This window comes from Prinia subflava, chromosome 19, assembly GCF_021018805.1.
Source record: "Prinia subflava isolate CZ2003 ecotype Zambia chromosome 19, Cam_Psub_1.2, whole genome shotgun sequence".
NCBI classification, from domain to species: Eukaryota; Metazoa; Chordata; class Aves; order Passeriformes; family Cisticolidae; genus Prinia; species Prinia subflava.
Window position 1 is genome coordinate 13,610,310 of NC_086265.1, and position 19,949 is coordinate 13,630,258.

General features: G+C 50.8%; 1 protein-coding gene across 3 annotated transcripts in view; it reads left to right on the forward strand.

Annotated features, from left to right (window-relative positions):
- POLE (DNA polymerase epsilon, catalytic subunit) overlaps positions 1-19,949 on the forward strand; it is a 33,362-nt gene that overhangs the window by 9,675 nt on the left and 3,738 nt on the right. For all 3 annotated transcript variants that reach the window (XR_010082682.1, XR_010082681.1, XM_063415794.1), the window contains exons 15-38: positions 672-779; positions 1,468-1,596; positions 2,401-2,503; positions 2,598-2,744; positions 3,323-3,468; positions 4,215-4,363; positions 4,729-4,821; positions 5,478-5,622; positions 6,110-6,267; positions 8,239-8,434; positions 10,550-10,764; positions 11,022-11,124; positions 11,321-11,401; positions 11,476-11,598; positions 11,686-11,904; positions 12,215-12,424; positions 13,440-13,583; positions 13,915-14,055; positions 16,278-16,431; positions 16,512-16,618; positions 17,640-17,816; positions 18,190-18,413; positions 18,555-18,775; positions 19,407-19,611. Coding sequence is in view for 1 of the 3 variants with exons in the window: in XM_063415794.1 (XP_063271864.1) it covers positions 672-779; positions 1,468-1,596; positions 2,401-2,503; positions 2,598-2,744; positions 3,323-3,468; positions 4,215-4,363; positions 4,729-4,821; positions 5,478-5,622; positions 6,110-6,267; positions 8,239-8,434; positions 10,550-10,764; positions 11,022-11,124; positions 11,321-11,401; positions 11,476-11,598; positions 11,686-11,904; positions 12,215-12,424; positions 13,440-13,583; positions 13,915-14,055; positions 16,278-16,431; positions 16,512-16,618; positions 17,640-17,816; positions 18,190-18,413; positions 18,555-18,775; positions 19,407-19,611 (3,698 nt within the window). In the remaining 2 variants the exon portion in view is untranslated. The remainder of the gene's footprint in view (positions 1-671; positions 780-1,467; positions 1,597-2,400; positions 2,504-2,597; positions 2,745-3,322; positions 3,469-4,214; positions 4,364-4,728; positions 4,822-5,477; positions 5,623-6,109; positions 6,268-8,238; positions 8,435-10,549; positions 10,765-11,021; positions 11,125-11,320; positions 11,402-11,475; positions 11,599-11,685; positions 11,905-12,214; positions 12,425-13,439; positions 13,584-13,914; positions 14,056-16,277; positions 16,432-16,511; positions 16,619-17,639; positions 17,817-18,189; positions 18,414-18,554; positions 18,776-19,406; positions 19,612-19,949) is intronic.

The window sequence follows — 19,949 nt, forward strand, 5'->3', positions numbered from 1 at the left end:
CCAGCAGCCAGCCCCTGTCCTTGTGGAGCAGCATGGTGGAGAGGGATAGCATTTCCACTATTGTTGGTATCTGCAGTGTATCCCTGCTGGGCTTCTAGAGCAGCACTTAGAATCACAGAAACCAGTAAGGTTGGAAAAGCTCTTTAATGTTGCCAAGTCCAGCTGTTAACCCAGCATTGCCAAGGCTACCACTAAACCATGTCCCCAAGTGCCACATCTGCATGTCTTCTGATTACGTCCAGGATGGTGATTTTACCACTGGCCTCAACAGCCCTGTTGAGATTGCCAATGCTTGGCAACCTCCCGGAGACCCTTGCTACCTGAAGCTGGGCTGGAATGGGATGGGAGAGCAAGAAATCCAGAGCTTGTTGACAGCAGGGGATGGTGGTGAAGTAGGGTTTTGGGTTTGTTTTTCAGCCAGTGGTTCTTGGAAGTTATGCCTCTGTTGCTTGGGGTCCTGTCCTCTCTAACATATGGAGCTTCCTCTGAACCCTTCCTGACAGTTTTTACCTGTTTCTGCTATCTCCATCACCTCCCCCAGTGCCTCAACATGTCCCGTGCAGCTTAGAGGCCCCCAAGCCAAGCAGGGACAGGGGTGCAGGGCAGAAGCTCCCAGTCTGCAGCCAGGGACAGCTGCCTATGGCTTCACTGCCATCTCCATGTCCCTGTAGAATCCTGCTGCCTTCGATTTTCTGGTGCAGCACGTGGAGAAAACCCTGCAGCACGCCATCGAGGAAGAGGAGGGTCTGCCCTTGGATCAGGTCACCAACTTCCAGGAGGTACAACACCTGCAGCATGGCTGAGCTGGGCAGGAAACTAGGACTGCAGCTCTAAAATGCTTGTTTGGGTTTGGTTTATACTCTACAAAGAGAGACTTTAAAGCTCATCTACAGGCTGAGTCCTGCAGCCCATCCTGGGGATCAGGGTCTCTGCCCCATCTGAGGAATGCAGCTCCTGATTTTCCCTTTGCAGGTTCAGCCAGGAGCAAAGCTCTGAGAGATTTGGGAAAGAATTTAGGGAGAAGGCAGATCCCTCAGATACCCCCAAGTCTCTTGTTCCTATTCCTATCAGTCTCTTGTTTCCCACTTCTTATCAGCTACAAAAGTGCAGATTGCCCTTCTCCAAATCCAAGTCTGGAATTTCTTGGAGGGCAGCACTAGACTGAAGACCTGTGGTCTTTGCTGTTGTCTCCATTAACCCATGTGGACTGAAAAGGTCCTTAATAGAGTTATATATAAGCAGCTGCTCCCACTTGCCAGGTGTCCCTACAGAAAAGCTTACCCTGGAGGTCCAAATCAAAACCTAAAGCACCAGTGGTCATGGAGTCTATGATCTGCTCCTTTGGTCCTTTAGATCCATCCCCAGAGCCTGTGGCAAGTGTCCCTGTGAAGAAGAACCAAATTGAAAAAGTATTTGACTCATTATCTCCAGCCTATCCTAGTTTCACTTCTCTTCATCTCACCACAGGTTTGTGATGAAATCAAGGCCAAACTGAATTCCTTGAAGGATGTTCCCAACAGAATTGAGTGTCCTCTTATCTATCATCTGGATGTGGGGGCCATGTACCCCAACATCATTCTGACCAACAGGTTGCAGGTGGGTAACATCAATCTTGTCTTTCCTAATCTGACTTCCAGATAACCTTGATGGTCCCTATGGACCCCCTTAAAAGCAAGGGCTAAATTTTCTGCACAGAGCAGAGGAAGCAGATACAGATGGGAAATTTTGTCACGTTGCCATGGAATTGTGGAATCACAGAATTATTTTGGTTGGAACAGTCCTCTAAGACCATTGAGTCCAACCACTCTGCCAGCATTGCCAAAGCAACCACTAACCCATGTCCCCAAGTGGCACATCCACATGGCTTTTAAATACTTTCAGGAGAATGCCACTCTGGGCAGCCTGTGCCAGTGTCTGATCACCCTTTCAATGAAAGATTTTCCCCTAATATCCAACCTACAACTTGAGGCTGTTTCTTCACTTGTTTCCTGGGAGCAGAGCCTCACCCCCACCTGGCTCCACCCTTCTATCAGGGAATAGGATAGAAGGAACAAGAATGTCCTCCCTGAGCCTGCTTTTCTCCAGGCTGAGCTCCCCAGCTTCCTCAGCTGTTCCTCATGAGACTTGTGCTCCAGCCCCTTCCCCAGCTCTATTGTCCTTCTCTGGATGGCCAGGTCTTCAGCAACTCAGCTACAGCTTTAGTTAGAACCCTTCTCAAAAACCCAGCTGTTGTTCTGAGGGCCTTGTTCTCCTTAAAGGCTCTGAAAAGGGGAATTCACTGAGTACCATCTCTGATATTCACACTGAGCTCTCCTGCCACTCAGCACCTACCTGTTCTAGCATGTGTTGTTATTGGGTACCTGTCCCCTCTAACACCTGTGTGTCTGTTACTGCATCCAGCCCTCGGCCATGGTGGATGAGGCCACATGTGCTGCCTGTGACTTCAACAAGCCGGGTGCAAACTGTCAGCGCCGGATGACGTGGCAGTGGAGAGGAGAGTTCAGTAAGTACAGGAAGGACCACATAGTCTACCCCACAGAGTTGGAGCCAAATTCCTGCTTCTCCCCTGAGAGACTGATCACTGCTCTCCTCTGCAGTGCCTGCCAACCGCAGTGAGTACCACCGCATCCAGCAGCAGTTGGAGTCGGAGAAGTTCCCTCCCTTGTTCCCTGATGGACCACCTCGTGCCTTCCACGAGCTCTCTCGGGAAGAACAAGCCAAGTATGAGAAAAAGCGCCTGGCAGGTAAAAAAACGAATCAAGGTCGTGATCCTGGCAGTGTTTTGCAACCTGGATTGTAAGCAGTGTTCAGCAGTAGTGACCCCTCCTAGGGCTGTGGAATGAAGTCAGGCTGGTCTCAGAACTTCTCCAAGATCCCAGCAGACTCATGCGTGCTTCCTAAGAGGTGCCAGGCCACTGGTACCTGTCAATGTTCCCCTTTGTCTTGGAGAGCCTCAGATTTGAGCTAAAATACGAATGCCTCCATTTTTTGTAAGGCTGCTAAATAAAGCCAGTTAAAGAAAGAGAAACATCACATTATCCTATCACCTGGAGGGATGCTGTCCAGCAGAACCACCCAGCCAGCTGGGGGCAGAGCCTGGGTTTGTAAGTGAGCCATATGATTAGTTTGTTGTCCAGCTTGCCCTCCCACCTTCATAAAGAGATGCTGCATCTTTTCATACTGGGATCTTCCTCTCCCTTTGCAGTAGGACTGTCCCCCACTCACCCATACCTTATGCTTAGCTGCCTCCCTATCCTTACTCTCCTTATCCCTCTGTAGCACCTATCCCTGAGAACTTCCCTCTGCCTCCTTCCTTGACTAGATTACTGCCGCAAGGCGTACAAGAAGATCCATGTCACCAAGGTGGAGGAGCGAGTCACTACCATCTGCCAACGAGAGAACTCTTTCTATGTGGACACGGTGCGAGCATTCCGGGACCGCCGATACGAGTTTAAGGGGCTGCACAAGGTACCAAGCTTGGGTGCTGGTCAAATGGTCTTGCCAAGCCTGGGGATGACCTCTTGTGCCTTGCTGAAAACCTCAAAGGATTACTCTGTTGGATTTCCACTGATAGAGAGCAGGGTTGTATTAGTTCTTGGGATGGAATTCTTTGCTGTGAAGGAAGTAAGGCACTGGCAGAGATTGACCAGAGAAGCTGTGGCTGCCCCATCCCTCAAAGTGTCCAAGGCCAGTTGGGCTGGATGGGACTTAAAGCAAGCTGGTAAAAGGTGTTCCTGCCCAAGGCAGGGGATGAGATGAGATGAGCTTTGGGCTCCCTTCCAACCCAAACTATTTTAGGAGGCCCTGGGGCTCTATATCTGTCAGAGTTAATTAAATAGCCTGTTGCTTTGCGGTTCTTCCCAGCTGCCTCTTTTGCCATGATTCCCAGGACTGACAGAGAGGCTTTTCCTACACTGGTAGTTCTGCTGTCAGCCAGACATCAGTGCAGCAGGCAATGTATTGAGTTCTTCCCTGCACACATGTGGTGTAGCTGGTTGAATTCTGATTGATTATGGGAGCTGCAAGTCTCTTCTGACAAGTGACAAAGTGCCTCTGGCCAAGCCCTCCTGTGCTGCAAAAGAAAATGGGTTGTTTGATTCATGATGCCTGTAGAGGCATCTATTACTGTAGAGCTGCAATGCTATACTGGGATTGAGTGGAAACCAGCTGAGTGCCACCAGTGGAATTGTCGTGACTCTGCCCTCGGCATGCAGGTGTGGAAGAAGAAGCTGTCTGCAGCAGTGGAGACAGGAGATGCCTCTGAAGTGAAACGCTGCAAGAACATGGAGATTCTCTATGACTCCCTGCAGCTGGCCCACAAGTGCATCCTCAACTCCTTCTATGGATATGTCATGCGGAAAGGGTAATTCTCCCCTGGGCCATCCAGGATCCTCTAGAGAGGACCCTTGGAAACTAGGGTTGTCCGGGTAAGGTAGTCACTTCCTGAAGCACCAAGATGAGATTAGGTCCTGCCCGTAACACTCTTTTCATGCTTCTACCCATTACTCCTCATCCTGGAGACTTATCAGACATTAAATGATGGGAATCTTGTCTGTTAGTGGATTTTCAGCTTTTCTGGAGCATCGTAAGTAGACTTTCATAGGAGAACAATGTTCCAAGGCCCAGTGTTGTGTTTCTTGCTCTTCCCCTAGAGATCCTCCTGCCTTTTCATAGCTGGGTTTTGGAGGGAGCATGACATGCTTTTAACTGTGACTCCTCTGCTCACAGAGCTCGCTGGTACTCCATGGAAATGGCTGGCATTGTCTGCTTCACGGGGGCAAATATCATCACGCAGGCCAGAGAGCTGATCGAGCAGATTGGGTGAGTGTGTGCTGAGCTGAAGAAGGTCCATCTGCATCTAGGACAGATGTGGGAGCATGTTGAACACTCGAGTTTTCAGAGGGCTGGAACACATTTCCTATGAGGAAGTGCTGAGAAATCTGGGGGTTTTCATCCTGGAGAAGGCTCCAAGGAGGCCTTAGAGCCCCTTTAAGTGCTTAAAGAAACTCTAAGAAAGCTGGAGACAGATTTTGGACAATGGCTAGGGGAGTGGTGGGACAAGGGGAAATAGCTTCCCACTGGCAGAGGGCAGGGTTAGATGGAATATTAGGAAGAAATTCTTCTCTGCACAGGTTGCCCAGAGAAGCTGTGGCTGCCCCATCCCTGGAAGTGTTTCAAGGCCAGGTTGCACAGGGCTTGGAGTAACCTGATCTAGGGGAAGTTGTCCCTGCCCATGACAAGGAGTTGTTGGAATGAGATGAGCTTTAAGGTCCCTTCCAACCTCAAGTGCTCTGTGATTCTCTGATTCTATGAGCATTCAGATTTCTGACACTGCTATTGTATTTGAGGGTTTGTTTTGCAGAAGGGAACAGAGTGGATGCAAAAGGCTGCTGCTCTCTTTACAGGGGATACAGAGCTGATCCTCACCTCTCATCCATTCTGGTCCTGACAGTGGTCTTCTTTCCTTCCTTCCTTAGGAGACCTCTAGAACTGGATACAGATGGGATTTGGTGTGTCCTTCCCAACAGCTTCCCAGAGAACTTCATCATCAAGTCAACCAATATCAAGAAGCCAAAGGTGACCATCTCTTACCCAGGTGCCATGCTGAACATCTTGGTGAAGGTGAGTTTGGCACCTGTCCAGGCTAGCTCTGTAGCCTGGGAAAAGGAGATGGAGCACTGATGAGTAGGGAGAGCCCCTCTTCGGTCTCCACTCCCTGTGTAGTGGGTGAGATGTTGGGGGTTGATGGCCTTGGAAAGGATCTGAGTAGAGAGAGAGGCTCAATTTTCCTCATCGGAGAGGGGGGTCTATAAGAGGCCAGGTTAGGTGCATACTTACCGGGGCAGGTAGGGAGTCTAGCACAAGGTCTAAATCTATCCTCTGCTCACTCCAGGCACTGTAACACAAGAAAATATCATTTTAGGGTCTAAAGCCTTTTTCTTCTCAACAGGCAAGACAGGTGTTTTGACTTTTGAGTCCTAAATTGTGCTGTGGCTCCTAGAGGTGTGGGTGCTCAGGTGTCCCTTTGGGCAGAGTGTGTCCCGGGGGCATCCCCTGGTGTGACCCAAGAGCTGTGGATTGAAACTGTTCTCCTGGGGCTGTGCCACAGGAAGGCTTCACAAATGACCAGTACCAAGAACTGCAGGATCCAGCCTCACTCACCTACATCACGCGCTCAGAGAACAGCATCTTTTTTGAAGTGGATGGTCCATACCTGGCCATGATCCTTCCAGCCTCCAAAGAGGAGGGCAAGAAGCTGAAGAAAAGGTTAGATTTCAAAGCTTGAAATATTGTCTCTTTCCCTGACTTAACAGACTAAGGATCTTGTTGCCTTTGTGCATGTCCCTTATCTCCAGAGTTCCTCATCTCCAGAGCCGGCAGCATTTGACTCACAGGTTTTAAATTACAAGTTCCTTACATCACATCATCATTGGATCCAGCTACTATACTATGGCAGTAAATTTTAGCAGACAACAGCAAAATGACATTTCTCCAGCCTAGTGACCAGACATCTCCCTGTTTGTCTCTGAGGTGTGCAGGGGAACACTGACTTTCCTTCTGAGGATTTCTAATATTGCTTATATTCAATCTAATCTGTTTAAACTCAGCAGTTCCTGTCTTCCTATCTCTCAGGAGTTAACAGACTTCCAGTAACACTTCTCCTGTGTGTTTCCCCTTCCTGCTCCATCTGTAAGTAGGACTAGTTCTGCCATTACTGTCACGTTATAGGATAGTTGTTCACTGATTTCTCAACGATCGCCTCCTAACCAAGAATGTGAGCTAGAGCAGTAGCATCCATTATTTTGGGTGGCAGCCCCCAGACTTGGGTCTGACTCCAAAACATGCTGTTGCTATCCCAAACACCCTCTGTCCTCACAATTCTGGACTTCTTTGTGCTTAATCCCTGACAGGACGAGGTTCAGCACTCACCATTCCCTGCCATTGCCCCTTTCCAGGAATTCAGACCCTTCTGCAGGAATCAAAGTGTTGCTCAACTCTGAGTGGGCTGTGCTTGTAGGACTCCCCTCAGGGCCTCTGGATTCCTATAGTTTAGGGATCTTAGAAAGGGCATTTATTTCCTGGTCACTCTCCAAGCACAACAGCTTGGAGGTGGCTGCAGGCCCCATGGTTGGCAGAGGAAGGAAAGGCTGTGCTGATGGGAATGTGGGCAGGTGGGAGAAGGGCTGGCCAAGCAGGTTTGAATATCCCCTCTCCTCAGTGATCTTTCCCACAGCAGTGCTTTGGGGTTTTTTTGAGACATACAGATAACTTTCAGGGTGGTGAAAGGCAAAACAATGCAAGAGAAAAGACAAGAGGGAGGAATGTTCCCTTAGGTGTGTCATGGCTGCATCCTGTTTTCTCTCAACCCCTCTGCCTGCACTAGAGTTGCCAGTTTCCTTCTTTCTAAATCTCTTCTTAATATCTTCATTTCCCCACTTGGGCTCTCATCTCCCTCCATTAGAGGAAGTTAAGGCCATCGTCCACCAATTAATGTCACTCACCCTCATGCATCAAGTGCTGCATCAAGGTTTGGTGTGCTCAGCACAAGAAAACATGGAGCTGCTAGACTGAGTCCAGAGGAGGCCACAGAGATGCTCCAAGGGCTGGAGCTCCTCTGCTCTGGAGCCAGGCTGGGAGAGCTGGGGGTGTTCACATGGAGAAGAGAAGGGGGCAGGGAGAGCTCAGAGCCCCTGCCAGGGCCTAAAGGGGCCCCAGGAGAGCTGGAGAGGGACTGGGGACAGGGATGGAGGGACAGGACACAGGGAATGGCTTCCCACTGCCAGAGGGCAGGGTTAGATGAGATATTGGGAAGGGATTCTTTGCTGTGAGGGTGGTGAGACCCTGGCACAGGTTGCCCAAAGAAGCTTTGGCTGCCCCACAGTGTTCCAGGCCAGTCTGGATGGGGCTTGGAACAGCCTGTTGTAGTGGAAAGTATCCCTGCCCACGGCAGAGGCGTGGGACTGGATAATGTTTAAGGTCCCTTCTGCTGTGGTTTGATAAGTCAGTGTGGATGAGCTGGGGCAAGAGCTGATACCTTTTCCAGATCAAGGTAAAATGGTTGCTAGAGAAGCTGTAGAGACTTGAGATTATCCAGGCAGGTGCCGCTGTGTCTCCTCTGAACGTGCTGGAGGGTGGCACAAAGGCATGGGGAGAAGCACCCTGGCAGGAGGGATGCCAGTGACACCCTGGGGGACATGTCCCGTGGTCCAGGCCAGGTTTATTCACACTCTGTCCTAGGTATGCTGTGTTCAACGAGGACGGGTCCCTGGCTGAGCTGAAGGGATTTGAGGTGAAACGCCGGGGAGAACTGCAGCTGGTGAAGATATTCCAGTCATCTGTGTTCGAAGCCTTTCTGAAAGGCAGCACCCTGGAGGAGGTCTATGCTTCTGTGGCCAAGGTGGCTGATTACTGGCTGGATGTGCTCTACAGCAAGGTAAGCACAGCTCAGCAAATCTGCACTCCAAGGTGGAGCCTGGGAAGGAACGTCTGAGCTGGTCAGGCACTATGGGAGGGTAGACTTCGCTTGCACAGTCAGTGGTCCCCTGTACCTCTTTCACCCTCAGTTGCTTCACAGATGACACTGAGCTGGGTGGGAGTGTGCATCTACTGGAAGGCAAGAAGCTCTGCAGAGGGATCTGGACAGGCTGGATCCATGGGCTAAGGCAAATGGTGTGAGGTTCAAAAAGGTCAAGTGCCATGTCCTGCACAACAATCCCATGGAATGCTCCATGCTGGGGACAGAGGGTCTGGAAAGGCACCTGACAGGAAAGGATCTGGAGGTGCTGGTCAACAGTGACTAAACACATGCCCAGGTAGACAAGAAGGGCAATGGCACATGGCCTGTACCAGCCATAGCGTGGCCAACAGAACCAAGACAGTGACCATTCCCCTGTGCTGGATACTGGTGAGGCACCTTGAACCCTCAAGAAAGACATTGAGGGGCTGGAACATGTTCAGAGAAGCGAAAAGAGCTGGGGAAGTGGTTGGAGTTCAAGTCTGATGAGGAGCAGCTGTAGGGGCTCAGCCTAGAGAAAAGTAGGTTCAGGGGAATGTTCTCACTCTACCACTTCCTGACAGTAGGGTGGAACGAGATGGGAGCTGGGCACTTCTCCTAGGGAACAAGTGACAAGACTAGAGGAAATGGCCACAAATTGCAGCAGAGGAGATTTGGGTTGAGTAATAGAGAAAATTCCGTCTCCAAAACGATTGTCCCCCTCTGGCACAGGCTGCCCACAGCAGTGGTGAAATCCCTGTCCCTGGAGGAATTTAAAAGCTGTGTGGATGTAACACGTGGATATATGGGTTAGTGATGGCTTTGGCCCTGCTGGGGGAATGGTTTGACTTGGTGATATTAGAGGGCTTTTCAACCCAAATGATTCTGTGATTCTATGAGACAAGGGGATGGGAGGGAACAAGAGTCTAACTGGGTTCTTGTCATGACCTACTGGTCTGGGGCATGATGTTCATCATAAATTCTCATCAGGTTGAACAAAGACACTGGTCACATGTCAGGAACTCCTATGTGTTATTGTAGTCGCTGTAATTCCAGGAACTAGCCCACTGCTTAAACTCAAAAGGTGTTAGTCAACAAGCCAATTCTTACAATAGAATTCTACAAGAGTGGAAGCAAACGAGCCCTTAATTTTGTACAAAACAATTCCATAAGTTCTCGACTCCTGCCACAAGCTCCTCAAAAGGCACTGGCTCACAAGCTGCAATAGACCACCAATATTCAAGGGTACTGGTTAACAAGCTGCAACACACCATCACACAAAGGTGGCACATGAGCCACAACACCACTACTCAAAAGTCTTGGCTAACAAGCCACAACACACCTTTACACAAGCTCCCCAGTCCCACAACACGGTTCAATGCAAAGTAGAATATGATCACCTTGCTTTGCTCAGGCAAAGTAAGGGAAGAAAACAAAGAATATCACCAGTCCTTAGATTTGTGTTGGTCTTCCTTTGGTCATGCCACATGGATGGTTCAGAGCTGGGGCAAACAATGAGACAAAGAAAGTGGAAGAGAGAGGAGAAAAAGAAAAGAGAGGGGGGACCTATTTGCTCCATTTCATGCACAGCCAGCCCTTCTCCTGGATGGGTGTTGGAGAGGGGACTAAACATGAGTATTAAGGTGTAGGCAGGGAATTGGCTCAGAATAACACTGCCACTCCTCCATGGGACACTCTCCTCCAATTACAACTTTCCTGTAGCAATACTCAGAATGTTTGAGACAAAACGTGTTTAGTTCTAATCCTCTACAGTCCTTCATTTTGTGCTTGTTTTACGACAAATTCTTGGTGAGCCTAACTTTGCATGCACAACACAAAGCTGCGCTGCAACAGCCCAGCCATGGCACAAACTGGTGCCTGCCTGAAACCCACATGCCCTTTTTTCTATAGATCCTACTGGCAGCTGCACCAGGAAGCAATTCCCAGGCTCCCTGTAAAGAGACACATCAGCTGTGTGTGGTGCTCCCTGTTCCCAACAGCAAAAAAGTGTGATCATTAGTTCTTGCTAACTTTGGGGTTCTCCCTGTCTTTCAGGCTGCCAACATGCCTGATTCAGAGCTGTTTGAGCTCATCTCAGAGAACCGGTCCATGTCACGCAAACTGGAGGACTACGGGGAGCAGAAGTCCACCTCCATCAGCACTGCCAAGCGCCTGGCAGAGTTTTTGGGAGACCAGATGGTGAAGGATGCAGGGCTGAGCTGTCGCTTCATCATTTCCAAGAAACCAGAAGGGTCTCCGGTCACCGAGAGGTAATCTCACCTGGAGGGGCCAGGGCTTCTGGCAGTGTGGGATAAACCAAGTGGGGATGGGCAGGTAGCAGGAAGGGAGGGATCCGCAATACACGGCCAGGTGATCGCTTCAGTCTGGCACAGGCCACAAGCAGGGCAATGGGTAGCACCATACAACCCAGTGGCCTTGCAGGAGTTTAGGAGAAGCCTGGAGGATCTCCACAGGCTGGGAGAGTAGATTGTGGGGTGCTAGGACATTGATTCCCTGCCTTTCCCAGGGCCATCCCCCTTGCCATCTTCCAAGCAGAGCCCAGTGTGCGCAAACACTACCTCCGAAAATGGCTGAAGAGCCCCTCACTGCAGGACTTCAACATCCGTGCAGTAAGTGAGGCATCCCTGCAGATGAGCCCGCATTTGGGAAGGGGGCTCGTCCTTTTGGAGACACAACCTGGGCAGTGGCTTCCAGTGGTCACAAAACAGGGGGCTGGGGTGGGGATGCTACTAGGATGTTTGATCCTGTCTCTGAGGGCCCTTCTGCTTGGCTTTCTTCACTGCCCAAGCTCTGCCCTCTTCCCAGATCCTGGACTGGGACTACTACATCGAGAGACTGGGCAGCACCATCCAGAAAATCATCACCATTCCTGCAGCGCTGCAGCAGGTATATGGTGGGGGAGGTGGACAGGGGGAAGGATTTGTGTGGGGAACTCAGTGTAATTTGAAGCTACTCTGCAGGTTAAGAACCCAGTGCCACGAGTCCGACACCCAGACTGGCTTCACAAGAAACTCCTGGAGAAGAATGATGTATACAAACAAAAAAAAATCAATGAGCTCTTTGTTTCAGAAGGCAAGAAACAGGTAAAGAGGGTGAGGGGAAGGTGCTGGCAGTGCCACTGGGGCTTTTGTCTTGCAGCCCCCATCCTCCTGCTGTCTTTGCTCTCTCAGGTTGTTGCCAGCCGACCTGTGGAGGGGACACCTAGCTCACAGCTGGGTGACATAGAGGACTTTGGGGCTGTCAAGATCCCTCGGCCACTGGTTCCCATTGCAAATAAGCGGAAGCGCATCCCTGTAGCAGAGGAAAGCCAACAGCTGTCCCAGGACCTGGAACTGTCCCAGTCCTGGCGTGAGATCCTGGGCCCACCTCCACCCCTTGGCACCACCAAGGTAGGTGAAGCAGATCATGCAGGGGATACCCTAGGACTGTATTCATCTATCCAAGCAGCTTCGGTGCTGCTTCCAGGAGCAAGGTGTGGGTTTCCCAAAACACTCTGCACACACATGGCTCTGGGATACAAGGAGAAATATAAATAGGAGACAGAAAAGCAACCACTGCTAGGGAAAAAGGGGGTGGTGGCTTCGCAGCTGGGACAGGAACGTGATGTGGGACTGGGGGCTGGAGGGCTAGACAGTATGGTGTGATGCTGTGGGGCTAGGACACCTTTGCTGATTTCATGCTTCCTGTGACCCCCCTCAGGAAGAGCACCTGGTCTGGCTGCGCTTCCACCAGAAGAAGTGGGAGCTGCAGGCTCGGCAGCGGCAGGAGCGGCGGAAGAGGCGGCGTCTGGAGGATGGTGGGGTGGTGGCAGGGGGAGGAGTGGTCCGCGATGCCCTCTCCAAAGGGCTGAGCAGTTACCTGCGCCGGACAGCACGCAGCATCCTGGACCTGCCCTGGCAGATCGTGCAGGTACTGGGGGAGGGGACCTGGCACAGAGCAGCCTGGGGCACAAGCATCACATTTACACTCTGTGGTCAAACGGTGAAGTTTAGGAAACCTGACCTACCCCATGTAAGCCCTGGGGAGCCCAGGAGGGGTGCAGAGCCTCAGGCACAAATATCTGGATGGAAACAGGTGCCTAGAGAGTCATTCTTGGTGACTCTTGTATGCATGGGTAGATCTGCTGGTGGAGCAGCTCTAGTTCAGCCCATGGGCAGCTCTGTACAGTCACAGAATGGCAAAAGCATCAGCTGAGGCTGGGGCAGCTTTTGTGTCCCTCTGGTCCTATATCCTGCTCAGTCAGGGTCACCCAGAGCTGGGGTCCCAGGACCATGTCCTGGAGTATCTCCAAGGATGGAGAGTGCACACCTTCCAAAGGCAACCTTGACCAGGTTCACCTTTGCAGGGAAAAAGGGATGAGATCCCTCTGAACTTTATCTGCTCTGGGATAGACAGTCCCAGTTCTGCCAGCCATTCCTCTTATGAAAGATGCTCCAATCTTTTCTTGCTTCTGGTGGACCTTCACTCTATTCAGCATGTCCATATCTTGTATTGAGGAGCCCAGCATGGGACACAGGATTCCAGTGGTGCCTAGGAGCAGACAATGTACAAATGAAGAGGTGGGGTGGTGTCATCTAGGTGTTTTTACAAACCATTGTTATGTATAGCCACCTAAGCCCAGCCCCTGTCACCCACTTCATCTTCCAGAAAGGTCTCAGAGCTACTGGTCCAGGACTTCAGAGTGACTTGAATAACATTTCCTGGAATTGGTTGGCCAGCCTGAGGCAGAGTTTTCTTCATGGTACCCTGGGACAGTAGCAGGACATAGGGACCACAGAGCTGAAAGTGATGACTCTCTAAGTCTCCCACTGTTTTTAGCCACCAGCTGAATATGTAGATCACCAGAGCGCTCTGCAGTGTAGATGTAAGCACTGATTAGGATATTGGATCTGCTAATGCTGACCTCATACCCCTTGTCCTGCAGATTGCCGAGACCTGCCAGCCTGGGCTGTTCCGGCTGTGGGCGGTGATAGGGAGCGACCTGCACTGCATCAAACTGAGCATCCCCCGTGTCTTCTATGTCAACCAGCGTGTCCCAAAGCCTGAGGAGGGAACAGCCTACAGGAAGGTGAGAACCTGCCCCTTCTGGAAGGGGAAACAGCTGCTTGCACTTAGGTAAGGCACTTCACCTCCCCTGTAAGCAGGAGTTACGAGCATCTGCCATGCAACACCTCATTCTCCTACCCCATGGATATCCCTCATCCAAGCCCTAGTCCCTCTGCTAAGCCTAGCCTGCCTGGAAATCAAGTTCTCTGTTACAGGAGTTGGTAACGTGCATGAGCATAACCCACTGATTTCCTTAGGAGAGAGCACCAGGAGCTGGCCTGGCTCAGAGCTTGGCTTCTGGAAGTGAGCCGTGTGGTGGGATGTCCCAATAATCCTGTCCCTTACCTTGGCAGGTAAACAGGATCCTGCCCCGCTCAAACTTAGTTTACAACTTGTATGAATACTCTGTTCCTGAAGACATGTACCAAGAGCACATCAATGAAATCAACGCGGACCTCTCTGCTCCGGACATCGAGGGAGTGTATGAGACACAGGTAACTCCTCCAGGTGCTCATCTTTGAGGGTTGCTGAACAGAGCTTGTTAGTCTGAGTTCCAGTGGTGAGACACCAAAAATCCAAGACCCTGGACATTGTCCAGGAAACTCATGTGGACAGAAATGCTGAATATCAGCACACGGGTTACAGTATGTTGAGACAGGGACTTCGGTTTATTTGGAGTTTAGGAAACTTCAGAAATGGAGAGCTTCCTCTAAACCAATTCAGAGCCAGCCTGCTGGTACTGGAATCAGGAAAAAGAAGGAGCATTTGGAGTAAAGCTGGGGAAAAACCCAACATATGTCGAGTGATATATAGGTCTTGAGTGTCTGAGTGCCATGTCCTTTAAAACAAGGTTGTAAAAGCTTTAGAAAAAAGAACAGCATATAACTTGAAAGTTTGGGAAGAGCAAGAACAACCTAAATGAAATTCTGTAGGAAGCAGTGAGGCTAAAATCCAATTTGCCAGTGCTGAAAATGGAGGTGGGAACATGGGATGCTTGCTTCCAGTGAGGATACTGGTTTGTCCAGCAGATGAAAACCTGATGACCAGAATTTAACTAAGAAGATATTGTGGTGAAAAGATCTGTATGGAAGTGGCAGAATAGACCACACCATTGTAAGAGTGGAGTTAAAGAAAGCATAAAGGCAGGTGAAATTGACACTGAAATGCACTGTAGGATTATTATGGATGAAAAGTCCTGATTAGGGCAAGCTTTGCTATGAGCAGAGGTGCTAGTGGCTATGAAATGCTTTCTGAGGTGCAGGAGGTTGCAAAGGCAAAAAGATCATCACAGAGTTGGGAGACTTTTGCTACTGAAGTTACTGGTGTAACCTGTGAAGCATTCCAGTGGGACACAGTTAAAGAAAACTTTTTTATTCACCTTAAATTTCTGCTTTTGAAAAATTTGAAGGAAGGTCTCTCAAGGCAAGGCACTACTCGTAATGATTATGTGGAGGCTATGAAATCCTGTGGTGATGTAAAAGGTTGAACCATATATGCCATCAGCAATTGAAAATGGTGCCCACCAAAATGTACTGAGGTTTAGTAAGCAGCACCCAAAACTTACTTCAGATTACTTGTCCGAAGTGACTGGCATGTTCCCAAATTCTATAGACCTTCCTCTAGGAAAACCTGAACCCTCTCCACTCTACCAGTGTTTAGTAAGTGGGAAGAGGAAAAATCAAGAAGTTAAGGGGAAATTAAATGAGCAGCTGAAGTAAAACAAAGGACATGGAGAAGTTTTAAAGATATGAAGGAATTTAGATAGTCATAGGGTAGCAGCATTTGTCATCTGAGGGGAGGTTGAGTGAGTTGAACTGTGCAGCCCAGAAGAGGCTCAGGGGACCTGCTTGATGGGAAGAGTGGAGAAGAGGAGCCAGGCTCTGCTCTGGTGCCCAGGAAAGAATGGGAGGCAGTGGAGACAACCTAAAATATGAAAATGCTGTGTAAATGTCAGAAAAAGCTTCTGGAAATATCTGAGCATATTGCCCAAGAGGTGGAGTTTCCATCCTCACATGGAGACAGAGTTAACCCAGCTGAACACTGACCTGGGCAAGGAAAGATCTGTCTTGATCTTTCATCATCTGCAGTGCAGCTGTGATCATGATCCCACAAAACTCATCAGGAGTAACAGAAGGATGCAAGGGAGAGAACAGTTTGCCCTCAGGGATGGAACTTAGATGGGAATGCTTTGTGTTGTGGAAGAGATGTGAGGGGCCTCTACAACTAAAACTAGCACAAGGAAAGAGCAATCAGGCAAGAAATGTTTATTGCTTCTCACTAGTTTGGGACCAGGTTCCTCAGCAAGCCATTCAGGAGTCACCTGCAGCAGTGGATTTGACAGCTACAGGGTTAATAAAACAGGATGGATCTGTGGTGGATCTCCCACCATGCTGATTATCTGGAGGTTCAAATGGAGCCCCTGCCTCGAAGTGACAAACCACAAGATGCAAAGCAGCATGATTGCCGAAATGTTGTTCCACACATCCTCCAAAGTACCTTGATGGTAGGATCTGGGCCTAGATAGGAAGATGTGGATTTTGAGATACCTGTTCTATACCTTTAACAAGACTGATAATACCAAACCCATGCCAAGGCTGATAACACCAACCTGAGATACGTGCTTCCTGTGAGTTTTAATCTGGGTTATTCTAGGTCTGCAGCCCCCAAGAAGAGTTTAGTAGGAGTTGTTCCATCACATCTGTCCTCATCATTCCAGGTGCCACTGCTGTTCCGTGCCCTGATGCAGCTCGGCTGCATGTGCATGGTTAGCCGGCAGCTTGTCCAGCACCTGGCAGGGCGAGAGGCTGAAACCTTCAACATTGAGCACCTGGAGATGCGCTCACTGGCCCAGTTCACTTACCTGGAGCCAGGTGAGGCATCCTGGGAGAGGGGCTCCTCGGGCACCTGGCACCCATGGTCACCACTGATACTCTGTGTTCCGTGTCCCCAGGAAGCATTCGCCACATCTACCTGTACCACAGCTCCCAGGGCAGCAAGGCACTCCTGGGCCTTTTCATCCCCTCACAGCGCAAGGCTGCCGTCTTCGTGCTGGACAAGGTAAGGAGGGCTGTGGAGAGTGGGAAATTGGGGGTACTGATGCCTGGCCATGTGCTCTGACAGCCCAGAAACCCCCCATGTCCTGGACTGATCCCCACAGCGTGGGCAGCAGGGAAGGGAGGGATTCCGCCCCTCTGCCTTGCTCAGGTGAGACCCCACATATAGAGCTACCCCCAGCCCTGGGATCTGCAACATAGGAAGCACACTGAGCTGCTGAAGCAAGTTCAGAGGAGGCCACGGAGATGCTCTGATGGAGGCTGGAGTGCTTCTGCTTTGGAGACAGGCTGGGAGAGCTGGAGGTTTTCAGCCAGGAAAAGAGAAGCCTCCAGGGAGACTTAGAGCTCCTTCCAGTGCCTAAAGAGAGCTGGAAAGGAACTTTGGACAAGGGATGGAGTGACAGAACAAGGGGAAATGGCTTCCCACTGCCAGAGGGCAGGGTTAGGTGGGATATTGGGAGGAAATTGTTCCCTATGAGGGTGGTGAGGCCCTGACACAGGTTTGCTGGCAAAGCTGTGGCTGCCCCATCACCAGAACGTTTCTAGGCCAGCTTGGATGGTGCTGACCTCAGGTTACACCAGGGGAGGTTTAGGATGAATATTAGGAAAAAATTCACCAAAAGGGTTGTCAAGCCCTGGCACAGCTGCCCAGGACAGTGGTGGAGTCACCATCCCTGGAGGTATTTAAAAGATATGAGGATGGGGCACTTGGAGACATGGTTTAGTGGTGGCCTTGGCAGTGTTGGGTGAACAGCTGGATTTGATCATAAAGGTATTTTCCAACCTAAAGAATTCTGTGATTATGTATTGTTCTTCTCCGTGGTACAGAGTTGACAACCTAGTCCAACATGGTTGGACTAGACAACCTTTAAAGGTCCCTTCCACCCCAGACCATTGCCTGGTAGGGCTGGGCAGCAAGAACCTCCATACATCACACATCCCTGCCATGTTTTGGCAGTGCCCTTGGCACTGCACATCCTAGGGTTGCTCTCCTCCTGCTCTTACCTGGTCCCTCTTGCACCCAGGTACGCAGCAACCAGATGCCAAACCTCACCACCTTGTTCTCAGTGGAGCGCACAGCTCTGCTGGAAAAGGTGGGCAAGGAGCTATTGCCCCCAGACAAACACACCTTCGAGGTGCGTGCTGAGACCGACCCCAAGGCCATCTACAGAGGTGTCCAACGGCTGCTCTTGGGCTACAAGGTGAGATGAAAGTGTGGAGAAGGTGGGACCTTTGGGACTAAGGGAAGGATGCTATGGAAGGTATTGGTTCACCAGTTCTGAGAACACCTGCATGTAACTGCTGGAGCCAAGGTCAAAAAGTGGGTGCTCGTTTTGCTTGTGGGGGGCTTACCTGGGGCAGTGCCAGCAGCAAGGCCACCTCAGGATCTCCCTCCATCCCTGCACTCAGCTGGAGAGCTGGTGGTGTTGAGGTGGGTGGGTGCTTCGGGAATGCTGGGGTGTGCTGTCCCAGGACCATGGGGTCCTGCTGTGGGGATGGAGCACCTGACACCACCAGCATGCTGCTGAGCACGTGAGAGGTGCACCAGGACATGTCTCTTTCTCCTTGGTGCAGGACGAGCGCCGGGGCCCCACGTTGGTGGCTGTGCAGTCCAATTGGGACCTGAAACTGCTGGTGAGCGGGATCCCCATCATTGAGGAGTTCCCCTTGGTCCCCGTCCGGCTGGTAGACGACATCAGCTACTCTGTCCTGGACTGGCAGCGCCATGCTGCCCGCCGCATGATTCGCCATTACCTCAACCTGGACACCTGCCTCTCACAGGCTTTTGAGATGAGCAGGTACCCAGGGTGGTCATGTTCCCCTGAGGCTGCCATGCCCTCAGTGGGACCACAGGAGCTGCCTTATCCCTTGAGAGGATGGTCAGGGTCCTTGTTTTCCCTGCACTCATGCCAATGACCACTGATGTCTCTGTGCCTCAGGTACTACCACATCCCCATTGGAAACCTCCCTGATGACATCTCCACCTTTGGCTCAGACTTATTCTTCTCACGACACCTTCGTCGTCACAACCACCTGTTGTGGCTGTCCCCCACAGCCCGCCCCGACCTGGGGGGGAAGGAGGCTGATGACAACCGCCTGGTCATGGAGTTCGATGAGAGAGCCTCAGTTGAGATCAATAACCCTGGCTGCTACTCTACAGGTGAAGAGGGAGGAGGGAGGAGGGTGGTAGCACTGAATGGGGCAGAGCTGGATCCTGCTCTTTGAGTACTGCAGGGGGGTGGATGGATGCAGTCCCCAAAGAGTCTCTATGTGACAGTTGTAACCAGCAGCTTTTGGGTTTCAGCATTTGGGTATGGGCAAGGTGGATGCTAGGGGCATGTCCTGGAGCAGGGAAGGCTTACCTGTAACATGTGCAGGCATCAAAACAGGGATTCTTCACCAGTGACAGTAGCACCTGGCAGACCACCACCTGCAATGTTGTCAGCCTGAGGACAGCTCACTCGGTCATCACTGGTAACTCTGAGACAGGTCTCTCTTAGGCAAATTGAGTGTAATGAGTTCTTCTGAGGTCCACTGATACAGCCTCCAGGAAAAGTGGTGGTGCCCAAAGGGTCAGTAGGTCCAGGTCTTGTTGAAAGACAAGGCTCAATCAACACCTATGAAGGTGTTGAGCTTACCTATGCATAGGCATGACTGGAAAGCATCTGCCCTCTGAGTGCAGCAGCACCTATAGATAACCTTGTACCTGTGAAAAGCATTTCTGGCAGCACCAGAGAGGGTGTTCCTGGTCCTTTCCCTGCCTCCCTGCTGACAGTTGTGTCTGCTCTTAGTGTGTCTGGAGCTGGACATCCAGAGCCTGGCTGTGAACACCGTGCTGCAGTCCCACCACGTGAATGACATGGAAGGAGGCTCCAGCATGAGCATTAGCTTTGATGTGATTCAGCAGGCATCCCTGGAGGACATGGTGACAGGGAACCAAGCTGCCAACATCCCAGCCAGCTATGATGAGACTGCCCTCTGCTCCAACACTTTCAGGTGTGGCTTGAGAAACAGCAGGAGGTAGAGCAGATGGTTTCCATCCTGACAGGTCCCCTCAGGGTCCTGCTTCATTCCCTCCTGGCTTTAGCCTTTCCCCAGCAGTAGGGCTTGTAAGGTGCTCTAAGTATAAATCCAGGCCTCAAGTACATGGCAGGTATCTTTTCCAACACATTGGAAGATCTTCAGAGCTGCCTGGTGCCTCAGCCAGCAGATATGTGGGAATGTTGCTTTCTCCTTTGTTCATGCTCCACCAGCTTAAAGAGGCACATATTTACCTTGTGGCTCATATGCTGAGGGCTGAACAAGGAAGTTTCTGTTCTAAATCCTCTAGTGTG